We start from the raw sequence: 14,976 nt of genomic DNA on the forward strand, positions 1-14,976 counted from the left end.
ATATCTATGTCCACGAGATGGGACAGATGTACGTAATTACGGATGGACAAACCGAAAACAATCTGCCTCCCGCTGAGGAATCAGAAAAAGGATGAAAGACGGTTCATTAAATACCTGCAGCACGTGGACAAGCTCAGACTGGAGTCCAGTGAGGCTGTGACTGTGGTTTTTTATTGTACTATAGGTGTGTGTGTGTAACACACTGTGTCAAAGCTTCTGAAAAAGACAACTGACAGAAAAATGAGGAAGAAGAAGAGTGAACAAGAATGTTGCTGTGAGAATATAAAAGAAGCTTCAGATCTCGGACTAGCACCATTTGTAGGAGGCACTTTCACCAACAGCTTCATCACCCACGACTGGCTGAAATATGGAGATGGTTATCCATAAAGACAAATCTGATGCCACAGTCGGGAATGATGCATTGAAGAGCCACTCTGGAGAAACAGGACCAGCACCTGGTGAGGCAGAAATCTTAAATGTTTTGAGGTTGACCAAAATAACTGCAATATATAACAACAATATACAACAATGTTCATAATAATTTTATCTTGTGTATTAAATTTTTAATGTAAATTTTTGAAATAGGTCCCACAAAGAAAAAAATTTAATCTCAGTATTAAATGCAAATATTTTTTAATGTAATTTTAGTCAAAAATTTTGATTTTGCATTGACCATGTTGGCCTATGTATTTTTGCATCTTGTGGTCCCTTCTTTTTATGTTTTTAACTTTATTTCTATATGGCTGTGATATTCACCTTATATTAATCAGATATGTAGATGTGAAGACTGTATCAGGGACATTCGTAAAGCAGTCTGCACTGATGTGTGCGTGAACGTGTAATACAGTGAGTTTAAGGTCAGGGGTAGCCTATGTCTCCAGGGAATGAAAGTAAATCAATATAACTAAGTTTGATCCAATTGTATGTGTGTGTGTGTGTGTGTGTGTGTGTGTGTGTGTGTGTCACAGGTGTAAACCTGTACAGACTGGTTGCTTTGACCTTTGGACTCCTGTGTATCCTGCAAGCGACTCTCAACATTTCCCTGTGTCTTGCTCTCTGTGAGTGCTCCTTTTTTTAAAGTTATTGTTTGGCCATTTTTTTGCCTTTATTAAAGTCTTAGTGAGAGAGACAGGAAAGTTGGGGGGAGAGAGAGGGAATGACACAGAGATTAGAGTTGGTTATGACCTGAAAAAAATATTGAAATTAATCAGACTCAATTTGACTAAGTAAAAACTAATAAATGTAGTAAACAGTAGTATTCAATGCACTATGCTAAAGATTCTCATAGTTCACCTTTTCTTTATTCTTTGTACTGAACAAAAACAGAAAAGTGGATTATGACGGATGATTAATGCAGTGAAATCACAGTTTTCAGCCAGTAAACATACAGCCCAACATGCACAAAGTCACAGGATACTACATGACATACACTCACTGGGCACTTTATCAGGAACTCCTGTACACCTTCTTATTAATACAGTTATTCAATCAGACAATCATGTGAAGAATCATGTCAACATGGACATGAATCTCAAGGGCCAAATATGTGAAGTAACAACATTTCCTCATTATATTAAGAGAAGATGTTGTATCGTTTATGATATACACAATTGTGTTTCATACAAATTTGTTTCTTATCTATTTGTTGTATAAATGTATTTCAGAGTTGCATATATAAAGCTAAAGATAGAGTTTTAGATCAACTAGAGGAAACCAACAATGCACCTGATAGATTGATGTAAAACACCATGAAATTCTGTTTCAGATACTGAAGCCAGATGTAAAAGCCTGACTAGATAATAGTTTCTTTCCACATCAATAACATAAAGTGACACAGTTTTAAAGTGAAGTGAGTGTTTGGTTGTGAACATAACTGACTGAGTGAGAAAATAATGGTCACCTCTCCACTTAAAATGACAGTTTCACAGCACGATTCCCTGACTGAAGAGAGAGATGAGTTGAAGAGGATAAACTTTGGTAAGTTTGAGGATGAAACTACTCCAACAATCAGAGCTCAGATCTGAAAGAAACTACAGGTTTTGGACAATCACTAGTCCAAGTTGTTACTTCAGCATCTGTAGATGACTTTGTAAATCCATCAAAAAACATTCCTTTTACACACCTACAGGGAGGAATCAAAACATTTCTTATTTTATTTGACATATTTTTACCTGTTGTTTCTATGAACTGCTTCTAATCTTTATCCTGGCTAAGATAATCACTTTCTTTATATGTGTGTTTGATTCTATCGTCTAACTCTCAATGAGAAAGTGAATGAATGTATTTCTCAACATGTCAAACTTCCTTAAAAGTGAGATTAAACCAATGTCTCAATTATCAGCCACTAAACCATGTTACAGCACAGAACACATTTAGTCACAGATTATGAGGTGGCATCTGGTCTTGTTTTGTAGCTGTATCAGAGAACAGTGTGTTGAAATTACACCATTTATGATTGATAGATTATTGCATTAGCCTATACAAAATCTGTGTTAATGTGGATTGTTTGAATGAATCTCTCCAACTTTGGTTGGATTAATGTAAAACACCATGAAATTCTGTTTCAGATACTGAAGCCAGATGTAAAAACGAGACTGAAGAGAGAGATGATCTGGAGAGGAAGCTGAAAACCTCTGGTGAGTATGATGATCAAACTACATCAGTAAGAAGAGCTTGGATTTCACAGCGTGAAAGTCATAAGTGTTATGTTACTTAGAAAGTTCCCAGTTAAATATTCTTAAATTAGTTAGTTTCTTTCCACATCAATAACATAAAGTGGCACAGTTTTAAAGTGAAGTGAGTGTTTGGTTGTGAACATAACTGACTGAGTGAGAAAATAATGGTCACCTCTCCACTTAAAATGACAGTTTCACAGCGTGATTCCCTGACTGAAGAGAGAGATGAGTTGAAGAGGATCAACTCTGGTAATGAAGATGAAACTGCTCCAATACTCATGGCTTTGGATCCAAAAGGCTTCAAGTACAATACTGGGCACATTTGTGTTACAAGAGTTACATATGATGATAGCTCCAGTCACTAACAAAACAACTCATACAATAATCCACTGTTGTAAAGTTTAAAAAGGAAACAATTAAAGTGGCTTTGATTTTGAACATTCATATTACACTCATGCCCTGAAACACATAATTTATGTAAATGAACAACATTCCCTCAATATGTTAACAGCAAATATTGTTTGGTTTATAATATGTGCAATTATGTTTCCTACTAGACTTTTTTTATTTTATAAATGTAATTTCTACAAGACTTGAGAGTTGCATATATAAAGCTAAAGATAGAGTTTTAGATCAACTAGAGGAAACCAACAATGCACCTGATAGATTGATGTAAAACACCATGAAATTCTGTTTCAGATACTGAAGCCAGATGTAAAAATGTGACTGAAGAGAGAGATGAGTTGAAGAGGATAAACTTTGATAAGTTTGAGGATGAAACTACTCCAACAATCAGAGCTCAGATCTGAAAGAAACTACAGGTTTTGGACAATCACTAGTCCAAGTTGTTACTTCAGCATCTGTAGATGACTTTGTAAATGCATCAAAAAACATTCCTTTTACACACCTACAGGGAGGAATCAAAACATTTTTTTTATTTTATTTGACATGTTTTTACCTGTTGTTTCTATGAACTGCTTCTAATCTTTATCCTGGCTAAGATAATCACTTTCTTTATATGTGTGTTTGATTTTATCGTCTAACTCTCAATGAGAAAGTGAATGAATGTATTTCTCAACATGTCAAACTTCCTTAAAAGTGTGATGAAACCAATGTCTCAATTATCAGCCACTAAACCATGTTACAGCACAGAATACATTTAGTCACAGATTATGAGGTGGCATCTGGTCTTGTTTTGTAGCTGTATCAGAGAACAGTGTGTTGAAGTTACACCATTTATGATTGATAGATTATTGCATTAGCCTATACAAAATCTGTGTTAATGTGGATTGTTTGAATGAATCTCTCCAACTTTGGTTGGATTAATGTAAAACACCATGAAATTCTGTTTCAGATACTGAAGCCAGATGTAAAAACGTGACTGAAGAGAGAGATGATCTGGAGAGGAAGCTGAAAACCTCTGGTGAGTATGATGATCAAACTACATCAGTAAGAAGAGCTTGGATTTCACAGCGTGCAAGTCATAAGTGTTATGTTACTTAGAAAGTTCCCAGTTAAATATTCTAGTTCATTTAGTTAGTTTCTCTCCACATCAATAACAAAGTGGCACAGTTTTAAAGTGAAGTGAGTGTTTGCTTGTGAACATAACTGACTGAGTGAGAAAATAATGGTCACCTCTCCACTTAAAATGACAGTTTCACAGCGTGATTCCCTGACTGAAGAGAGAGATGAGTTGAAGAGGATCCTGATAGGCCTAGGTGAGTATGAGGTTGAAATTAATTATATCAATAATCAATGATCCAAAGATGTATGAGTGGGACATTGGGAGAATATGTGTGTGTTACATACAGTCAGCTCCTGTCAGTGCCAATATTCTCCATATATAATAAAATAAGATTATGAATAGTGAACACTTATTCTGCCTGTGCTTCTGAAACACAGTGTTTGAAGTTACTCTGTAGCATCAGGCATCTGCTCGGTTTGATGTTTAGTGGAGATATACTGAGGTCACCGTGGTGTCACAGGTTCTTGATGATACAATAAAGACTAGTTTGGATTAAGGTTCATTGTTCACTAAAAGAACAAAGGCAGTTCAATTAAGAGCACAGGACATCATAACAGTTCAACCATACAGCAGCAGTAGCTGTTACTTTTTCCCCTTTTATAACAAAAAAAATAACAAATCTCCCTTTCATCCCAATGAGAAATAATTTGTTAATTCTTGTTGTTAATGAGATGCTTCTGTTTGTCTTTATGTTCAAAAAGGATGGGTGTATTTCAGCGATAGTATCTATTACATTTCTTCTACCAAGAAAACCTGGCAAGACAGTAGAAATGACTGTCTTCAAAAAGGTGCAGACCTGATGATTATCAACAGCAAAGAAGAACAGGTACAGTATGTCTATGTGTACGTATTAAAAACACATTGATGAACGCACATTGTCTGAGGTGGAGGATGGAATCAAGTTAAGTTTAAGTTATTGATGGTTATTTTCTCTATAAAAAGGATTTCACGAGACAGTCGAAGAAGAATGTGTGGATTGGACTCACTGACAGTGAGACAGAGGGGACATGGAAATGGGTTGATGGGACTCCACTGACAACAAGGTTCACACATTTTTCAGTCTCTAAGCAAGAAAAAGCTTTAAATCTTCTTGTGTTAAAAATAGTATTAGTGGCGATCAAAGTCTGTTTCTAATTCATTACATTTGAACTGATAGTGTGCTGTTCAACATGGCAGAGGAAATGTTTCTTGTGTTCTTTATAAAAATGTATATTTTGTTTTTTGGTTTCAGCTACTGGGCGAGTGATGAGCCTAACAATAGTGGCCCTGGAAACACAGCTGAAAACTGTGGAGAAGTGATGATGCATCAATTGGAAAATAACTGGAATGACTTATCATGTGATAATCTAAAGCTCTGGATCTGTGAAATTAAATTACCTCCATAACTCAGCATCCCAACTCTGCAGACGTCTTTGTTAAACCCAGGACAATCCAATCATTGCCAAGAAGAAAGTGTTCCTATTGTTTTGGCATTTCATTGTGGACTTACGTCCTCACAACCTGAATATGCTCATATGTGCTTTTATATATAAATGTTTTCAGATCGGTCGGCTTTGTGTGGATGCTGTTACTGTGCTGCAGGGAAAGTGGCCACATACAGGAAAAGATGTCCAACTGTGGTCACTGCTTTGTTTGCAAAAAATAATGCAAAGAATAATGAAGGGTGTAATGTATTGTGCATGTTTTGATTCATTTCTGAATAAATGTCTGCTACTTCCTCATACAATGACTGAATGTTTATAAAATTTTCTATCATGCAGTATAGGCCGGCATAAAGTGATAAAGTGGTTAGCACTGTCGCCTCACATCGAGAACATGCTGTAGTGCAACCACGACTGATGCTTAGCTTTGCAGTGCTGTTGCAATGGGACCCATTTCTGTCTTTCCTGTGAGGACTACTGCTAGAAAAAAAAGATGTCTACCTCCAACTCATTACGACTTAATTACAGCGAAGCTAAATAGTGAACCGTGAACTTAAAAGTGTATCTATGAATCCATTTAACTCAAACCTAATTAACCTATGCATACTAAGATTAAATGAACAACTCTCTATGTTCAATAACTGGTTTATAAAAGATCTGAAGTTCTGAAAAAGTACTTTGTTTCCCTGACATGGTGTAAAATGCATCACCTTCCTCTTTGAGTATACCATATACAGCCAATAATTGATATATTATTATTATCCTTTCAATCAGAAGTATATCACAGTACCTTAATGGCAATTTAAGTTGTTGTCCATCAAAATCTGCTTTGTGTGACACGTGATATTTCCAATGTTTCCAAAGACTGTAACTTCTCCATGACACTCACTTCCTTTAAATCTGTGTTGGCTTGATCACTATCGCTTGGCTTGAAATCCTGAACATGGCAGGAGAAAGAAGCAAAGATGGAAACATGAACAGATGAGGCAAACGTGGATCAGAAAATGGCATTTGAAATGCACTAGGTGTCTGTGCATATTAGTGATGTAAAAGTCAGACATACAGAAAGTCCTGATATAAGAGACTTGTTAACATCACATGCCTCTGCTGTGTTTTAGGGAACTGATCAGTTCTCTCTGTTTGCCAGCACCTGTTTCAGACAGATCACTAATTTCCCTCCAACTCTACGGCTCATGACTCGTTTTGTGTTTCTGCAGCAGATACCATTTTGTGTTGTTGTGGAATTTTGCTTCAGCCAGAACAATTGTGTATTTTTCATTCATTATTTACAGTTGGTGAAGAAATTCAGGTTTTACTCTCAACATTTAATTTAAAACAGTCTTCTAAATGAAGAGCACTTCTTTGTAAAGGAGGAAGTTTATCTTGTTATCAGGTGTCCCACAGTTTGCACATCCTCTCACTTCTTCTGTGGGAAACTACGCTGTTAATACTTACTGTCTAAATGTTGTATCATAGATGTATGTGCAGTTATTCCAGTCAACTTTTGCGACAATTCCTCGAATAGAAAAGAGTGTGAGTAAGTAACTTGCAAGGCCTCAGATATTTTGACAATTTCAATAGTGGCATCCTTTATCTAAAGATCGTGTAACTAATGATGCATCTGCTCTCATGGACGTCCATATTCATCTCCAATTTTTACTCTACTGAAAGGTTTTGTGCTACTGCGGCCTCATGTGGTGGAGGACTGCTACCACATCCTGAAGGAGTAGAGAGTCCACGTAGGGGCCACATCTGTTAAAGTGAATTATCTTGACTGATTCAAATGTTATAATTTGAGGAAAGGTTTGGGCTGAATGTTCACTTTACAGCATGTCTTCAAGACATACAATTACAGATTTTGTCGTTGTCATGACACCTGTAAAAGGCATGTCATGGTATATACACTGAACAAAAATATAAACGCAACACTTTGTTTTTGCTCCCATTTTTTCATGAGTTGACTGCCAGAAATTTGGCAGTTGCCGTCTCCACTTGCAGATTCTGTCAGACAGCTGCAGTCTGGACCTCCATCTCCAGCCATTTCCACCTGCCAGCACTGCCCCTCCACCTGCAGATTCTTCCCGGCAACTACCGCCCAGACCACCGACAACAGCCTCTGCAAGCAACCTGCAGCTGCTGCTTCTTCCTGCAGATTCTGGCAGACAGATGCAGGTCGAACCTCCAGCTACATCGCTCCAGCTCCTATACTACACTGCTCCTCTTCTCTTTGCCTCCTGCATGTTACACATTTACATTCTCAAACTGTATTTCTCATCGTACAGTCTTAATTTCTGAAATGTGACACTGTGCATAAAACCAACACACCTGAAGTGTTGTTTTTTAGGTTTTTATTTTTTCCCATGCAATAAAAGTCTGCTACACAGTCACATAAACAACAAAAAAAATCATATTATATATTGTACAATGAGGCAGATAAATATTTGGCGCTTACTCCGCCAAACAGTTAAAAAAAACAGATTCTCTCCCCCTTTTTCCCCAACATATCTTGTTTTAGTACGACTAACGCAAAGAGCAAAATATATAACCTTCCTTCTTTCACCTTAAAATAGGATATATTAATTATTTTTTTGGAATACTACAAACCTAATAATAGGCTACTCATCATACAAGAAATTCACTATATCCTACATTTAGATACATGTGTGTATCTACTGAGTTCAGCTAAACATCATCTGCAAAGTTATTCCACAAAGATCAGCCCTGATAGAATATTACAGCTCCACTTGAGAAATTGTTAATAACTGAAACAATAAAAGGAGGATATCAGAATATCAGGTAACATACAACAGAGCGAGTAGAACACGTCTTAAATGAACGGCAAGTGCATCTTCATTTTTAGCAGTTATTCTAAATTTTGAGAACAAAGATGATGGTGATGGTGATGGTGACAGTGCTCCAGATGAGAAGCCCCACACAGCAGCCACTCGACAGATTCATAGATCCTTTACATCTTTAACCCTGTAACATGTTTAAAGGCTGCATTCCTACAAAAGGTGAACAGTCTGAAGACAATATAAGACAATATAATTACATGTATGATCTCATTCAAACAGGTCTTTCCTTTGGCAAACAGAAACTTGGGATGTGTGAAGATTCTGGGTAAAAATAAAAAGGAATTTAAGGGACAAACATGGCACGGCATCCAAGCAGCCAAACCATCTAAATGATTGTCTGTCTCATGAGGAATGGAAGTGCCCTTAAGATGACCTTTCAATTGACTCGACGCTATGATAAATTCTTTACACCCAAAGCCCTTTAAAGCTTCATCTTATAAACCTAAATGTAGGCATGATCATCCTTCATCTGAACCACGATATGAGATGTCATCCTTAAAAAAAAAAAAAAAAAAAAACACCCTCTGGACAGAGCAAAAATAATTATTGCTTTGACCAAGTGTAAGGATCACTGAGCTGAGGAGGCGCCGCCTGTTGGCAGTGATGGTCTGGTCCTCTTGGCAGCAGATTCCTCCACGGTAAAAGTGTAGTTATACTGAAAAAAACAAAAGCAAAACAAAGTGAGCATGTTCTTTGTTGGGAGAAGTTGATGTGCTCACTTCTCCAGTAAGAATGATATGGCTGAAATCAAGAGTCAGACGTGAGCCAACCTCGTTTTCGATGTCTTGGAGAGACTTTATACGGATGTTGTTTAACTGGGAGTTCAAGTGAGGAGTCTACGAGAGAGAGAGAGATATGACAAAGAGTACATGTTTTTATTTGATGCCTGAAGTGAGAAAGGAGAGAAGGAGAGATGAAGTGAGCGGGGAAAATGTCAAACCTACCGTCCCGTTTGCCTGGACGTCGTATTTTGGGTGCAGACAAAAGGGAACTCCATCTAGAGCTGCAGAGAGTGAAGGTATGTTACAGGTGGGTGGGTTGTCTGCAGTGAGAAATACATGTGATGCATCAATTATATTGTTCTTGCGTATGAGGAGAGACTTGGAGTACCTGTGATTCCCTGGACATTGCTGTCGACAGGTTTGTCCAAGTTGTCCTTTGAACTGAGGCTGTAGCGTCTCTGACTCAGTTTACCATGCGGCAGTGGAGGAGGAGGGTTGCTGTGGAAACAAGCAGAAAGATATTTCTCCTATTTTTTACCTATATTTTTTATAAAGAGAGACCAGCTGTGATATGATGATGTTTTAAACACCTGTATACACTAGAGCGGTACATCATCCCCCAATAAAAGTACAAATTTTGTCAATTGGGACTTCTCTATATTCGACATTTAAAAAAATACTATACCTGGGTCTGAGGGGCAGGGGCGATGGTTGCTCCAGTGAGAGAGTGCGGAGGTCCAAGCTCACACTGCGGGGTTTGGTTTGGGGTACGGGGCTGGAAAAATATCCCTTCCTGCACCACAACACGTAGCCATGGATGTCTCTGGAGATACGGCACATTTAATGACACATTAATAACAGCCTTTAAATAAACCACTTTAAATAACCACTGTGTTGATTTGAGTTGACTGATTTCAGAAATGCATTGATTAAAAAAGAGGGGAAAGTCAAATGCTTGTATGTGTGAGCGCTACCAACCCCACGTATGTGTAATGCTGCAACATCATTTTGCTTTTGGCTGTCAGTTTGATATCCAACACAGCTGTGTCCACACTGCCGACTGGGGCGACGCGCACACACACACGTTTCTTCTTCGAAACGGAGGCCTCTGGACGCACAGACACACACACACACACACACAAAGAGAGAAAGGCAGTGAGTAAACGAGACACACATTCGTAAAATCTGCATCACATATTAGGACTGTGTATTTACAACTCTGTGTGTGTGTACTCACTGGGTTCGAGGTGCTCCGCTATGTAGCAGTAACCATGAGGAATAGAGTCCTTGTCAGAAATAAGCTGAATGTCTGACACTACCATACCACCTGTCAGGTCCTATAAAGAGAGAGAGATACAGTCCATGTGTGAAGACAGGAGGGACAAGTGCAACGGCTGGTGGGAAACGTACATGATCTATTGTGGTACTGCAAAGACACAAGTAATATAGTTATTAAAAAGTAGGGCTGCACAATTAGTCGAAATATAATCGAAATCGCCAAGTGAAATATCCAAATGACAGGCAGGAGCTGCAGTTTTTTGATAAAGGTACCAACCATAAACAGACCATAAATGAAGCACTGTGGTGCTACAGAGATGCAAAATCATATTCTCCAGATGTAAGGGGATCATGCTCCTTTGGTAAGAGCCCGAGCAAAAAATCCCATCATCATCATTTTAAAAATGTTTTTCAATGAAAATGAAATTTAAAAAGGTTTTGCATATTGTTCAGCCCTATTAAAAAGTATGCAAGGCTCCTCATCACTGTTACCTTGCTGTAACAGATGTAATATCCGGACTTTATCGCAAAGCTGCGTGTGAAGTTCGCTGCTGCTCCGTCCTCTGTGATGCTGATCTGCACAAGGTCAGAGGGATTGAGAAGAGAACGGGTACCAGTTAGATATCCCACATCTGACATCATGAACATGTCTCATTAAATTAAAAGTAGGCAAGTAACATGATGAGTTGAGGCGTAAAGAGAGCGGTTGATGTTAGTGGTGGTTCAACAGTTGGACTTTTCAGTCAAGGGGAAAGTCAGAAGCTCCCATCTACCTGCAGTCAATTTGATGCCGGTCAACAGAATGAGACTGTGGTTGAGCTTCTGCATTTCCTGAGTGTGGAGCTGTTTATTAGAAGCAGGCAGCGCTCAGGAAAAACAAATGTGCTCGGTCCACTTGAGGACAAGATGAAAAAACTGTACCAATTCGTACGATTTAGACTACAGTTATTGTTGAATAGTTTGTCGATGCTGTTCATTCAAGCTATAAATATTAGACTTTTACATCCAATGGCTGCACAGCGTCCTGTTTTTTCTGCTGGATCTTCAGAGAAGGAAGTTTACAGTCAGTTGACGGCACTTTTAAACAACCAAGCTGTTTCTCAGAGGTCAAGTTTCCAGCTCAACACTCACACTGTCCTACTAAAACTTTCCAACAACATTTGACTCAGAGGCTGCAGCACTGTCTTTGTATTGGACCTTGCTGACATACTGGGTATTGTAACTGATCTCTGTCTATGATGAGACAGACTGAAATAATATGGCTGGTCAAATTTCAGCCCCATCCATACATGTTTCACTGTGAGTGTTTCCACTTTTCCTTCCACTGCGAGGCATTGTGGATATAAATCTCTTCTTCCCTTCATTTTAATCTGGGAGCGCAAACTTCAGACCTTTCCTCCGTTTGCAAAATACTGCACACAACTTTTTTATGAGCAGACAAAACCATTGCAACGCTCTCTCTCTTAGCCTTCAGAAAGAATCTATTAATCGTTTACAACTCAGTGAAGCCCAGCTACGAATACAGCTGCTCCCGCTCTTGCTGAGGCTAAGGACATGGATCATACCACTCTGGTTACATGTCAGTTTTTCTAGATTGGTTTAGGGCTCAGATGAAAGCACAGAAGAGAGCAGGGAGTGGATCTTTCAGCTTGTCAGTTACAAAAACAAGTAAGGGAAGATTTAGCGACACCAATGAACTATTGTATATATTAAACTGTATAAACATTAAATCTACATCTCTGTTCTTACCATGGTGAAGTCTTTGGGGCAGGTGCTGGTGTTGGAGGTCCACGCCACTGATGTAATTGGGCGGACTCCCCCGCGCTCCATCAAGGACATCTGGGGAAGACAAGCAAAGAGCTGTATATCAGGATGTTAGAGGGGAAAGAAGAACAGAAATTCAGATGTGTGTTGAATATAAAAATCTATTTAGTTTTGATTTTAATCAGTGTAGTCCATTCATGATTGTAAACATGAGATTATTGTGGTGGCAGAGGTTTCCATTATCTTTAACTATTGTAGGAGTGTCCTCTCTCTGGGACTTAATGGCATTAGAGAGCCAAGTCGTTGTGTCCGTGTGACAAAACTCACAGGGGACTCACAGAGGTAAACAGGCTACGATTCAGTCTAAGAATTCATGTTATCCCAAGGATACATTGTCCAGGACAGAACGATCGAATTCAGTCTAAATAGTTGAGTTATCGTTATCCATTCAAGGACAGAAAGAAACTGTTCAGTGCAAAAATTCATCCCTAAATAAGGCAGCAAGTTAGTTGACAAGGAAGTGGAAGTTTATTCTGGGATGTTCTGCAGTTCCCTTTGTATGAGACGTTTTTATATCTTAAAGTTCTTTTGTCAAACGCCCCCATTCTGATAGAAAGCAGGGGTGGTTGATATGAATAAAATCTTCTATCAATGTATGTGTGATTTTATATCATCATATTGATATTGAGATCACGTACTCAACAAATCAAAGTACAACTTTACATTCTTGTTAAAAATCATATAAAAATATAAAGCAGCCCTCCTAATTGATTTCATTATAGACAAATTCATATTGTCTCATGGTATATTATTCTCAACTCTGAACGTTTTTGGGTTGTGACTTTGAATTTTTATTAATTGTCATATGGCTAGAAACTGAAAACTGTCCTCAATTTTCACAAGATAAAGCAAAATTCAGAAAAAAGGAATAAAATAAGTCAGTTTAAAGAAAAAAACAGTAAAGTAAATTTATGAGGGTGAGTGATTCATTTTTAAGGAACAAATGCCAGAAACTAATGGAAAAAAAAGAACCCTATTTAATGTGAACTGTGAAGTTAGGACAGATGTTAAGACATTTATTTATTTATTGATTGACTCGCCTATGCTTACTTACGTGGCACTTATTGTTATTGTTTCTATTTTAGTATTTGTGTGAGAAATCATCACCAGCCAGATGCAGGTAAATCAATCCTTGCTGATTTCTGACAGTTTAACTGCTTTACCAGCAACTCTAACATCCGCATTACACACTTTTACATTCTTTAAGTTATCAGTTATTTATATTAATAATACAAAAAATATTAATTGTCAATGTTAATTATTAATAAAGGCTGTTTTGGAGTCATATTCCATGTACTTTAATGACAAACCGAGTTTACCTTACAATTAGCGATTGTTCCATTGACAAAACTTCGCTGTTTCTTGTTCAAAATTAGCTCAAATCTTTTTGTTTCGTGAGTCAACGAATAAAATCATAAAAACACACACTTACTTTGCGTTTGTATTCACTTCTGTCTCTTCGAGGTGTTATGGTTCGGAAGGCAAACAACTTCTTAGTTATCAGCCGAAATTTCTTGGTCTTCCTCGTCAAAGCAGGAAGTACTGAATCCATTCTGACTCCAACTCCCGTCACACCACGCGGCAAGACGTCTGGCGTCATTAAATGCAAACTCAAGTGCGAACGCAAGAGGGCAGCATTACAGCTGTGTGAAATTAAACAAGCCGTTTTCACAGCTGCAATTCAAAGTGCTTCTTTCGTCTAAAGTAGTTTGTACACGAACTCTTCTCTGTGTTCTGGCCTTTTTAAAAGCGGGTTGTGCTGGTAATGTACTTAAATGACAAAGAAGAGATGAACATTGAGTCTGTTTTAGCTCGCTCACAAAAGGCTACAGGATATGTTTGTGTGGTGCAGCCTAGAGGGAGTGCTGACAGCAGGATCAATTCTCATTTAGGCTTCATGAAACTGAGGTTAAGGAGAGGGGAGAGGAGGATAATGGAAGAGGTAAGATGAGGAGAAGTGCTATAGGTCATTCCTCTGTGCAACAGACCTCAGTTTCTGTCTGAAAACTGCATGATATATTTATCTAAAAGTCACTCCGACATACACTATACTGCTTTTGTAAATATTCACTAATGCACACTAGGGCACAAATGTGTATTCATCCACAGCTGAAAGTAGTCCCCAACAAAGCCTACTGTTTGCTTATTTAGTATTTTGCTAAAATTAAAAAAGTGTCCAGCTGTTTTGGAGAATTAACCAGCCTTTCATGAGATGAAACCAAATATTTCAAACGCTTTTTAAAAGATTTATCTCTCTGGCCAAAATCAGCAGGCATAGCATGGAGTTGAGCGCCACAGACAAGGAAGATAAAACCAAAAGAAATGGACCTGTGATGTTGGTGTTTTTATAGGATTTGTTGACAGTAAACAATATAGAATAGTGCCAGCTTTATCCTTTAATGTTCTGTTTTCATTTGCACACTTTGTGGACTGACTGAAAATAATATTAATATACTATCTAACAGCAGCAGCTGGATGAAATCCAGACAGGGAATGTTTAACTGAGGACACTACTCTGGCGTTAGGGTCTTCTTATTTTTCCCAAAGTGAAAGTATCATCTGTTGTGAGTACAGAGAAATACACAAGTACAGAGAAAAAGACATGACTCTTTATCTTTAATTATAATGTTCCTCACACAACATGGAGGCAGCTGCATACACAGGCTTGCTCCAGCT

The 14,976-nt window shown here is 38.1% G+C and overlaps 2 protein-coding genes across 2 annotated transcripts; one reads left to right on the forward strand and one right to left on the reverse strand.

Moving 5' to 3' along the window:
* Positions 1–287: 287 nt before the first annotated feature.
* On the forward strand, positions 288–5,926 carry LOC111665524 (uncharacterized). Its single transcript, XM_087177777.1, has 10 exons — positions 288–458; positions 969–1,058; positions 1,921–1,977; positions 2,568–2,636; positions 2,868–2,924; positions 4,030–4,098; positions 4,331–4,393; positions 4,902–5,026; positions 5,143–5,243; positions 5,432–5,926. Exons 1-10 carry the CDS (start codon positions 368–370, stop codon positions 5,583–5,585), a joined length of 876 nt encoding a protein of 291 aa, XP_087033903.1. The 5' UTR covers positions 288–367; the 3' UTR covers positions 5,586–5,926.
* A 2,028-nt stretch (positions 5,927–7,954) lies between these two features.
* mvb12a (multivesicular body subunit 12A) lies at positions 7,955–13,852 on the reverse strand. Its single transcript, XM_023420572.2, has 10 exons — positions 13,733–13,852; positions 12,226–12,315; positions 10,969–11,052; positions 10,436–10,535; positions 10,177–10,306; positions 9,884–10,021; positions 9,587–9,696; positions 9,421–9,479; positions 9,247–9,312; positions 7,955–9,131 (listed from the first exon to the last, which is right to left on the reverse strand). The coding sequence occupies exons 1-10, from the start codon at positions 13,850–13,852 to the stop codon at positions 9,045–9,047; spliced, it is 984 nt and encodes a 327-aa protein (XP_023276340.2). The 3' UTR covers positions 7,955–9,044.
* Positions 13,853–14,976: the final 1,124 nt, after the last annotated feature.

This window comes from Seriola lalandi, unplaced genomic scaffold (assembly GCF_002814215.2).
Source record: "Seriola lalandi dorsalis isolate HSWRI2012SDOR001 ecotype SW California unplaced genomic scaffold, Sedor1 jcf7180002054654, whole genome shotgun sequence".
Classification (NCBI taxonomy): domain Eukaryota; kingdom Metazoa; phylum Chordata; class Actinopteri; order Carangiformes; family Carangidae; genus Seriola; species Seriola lalandi.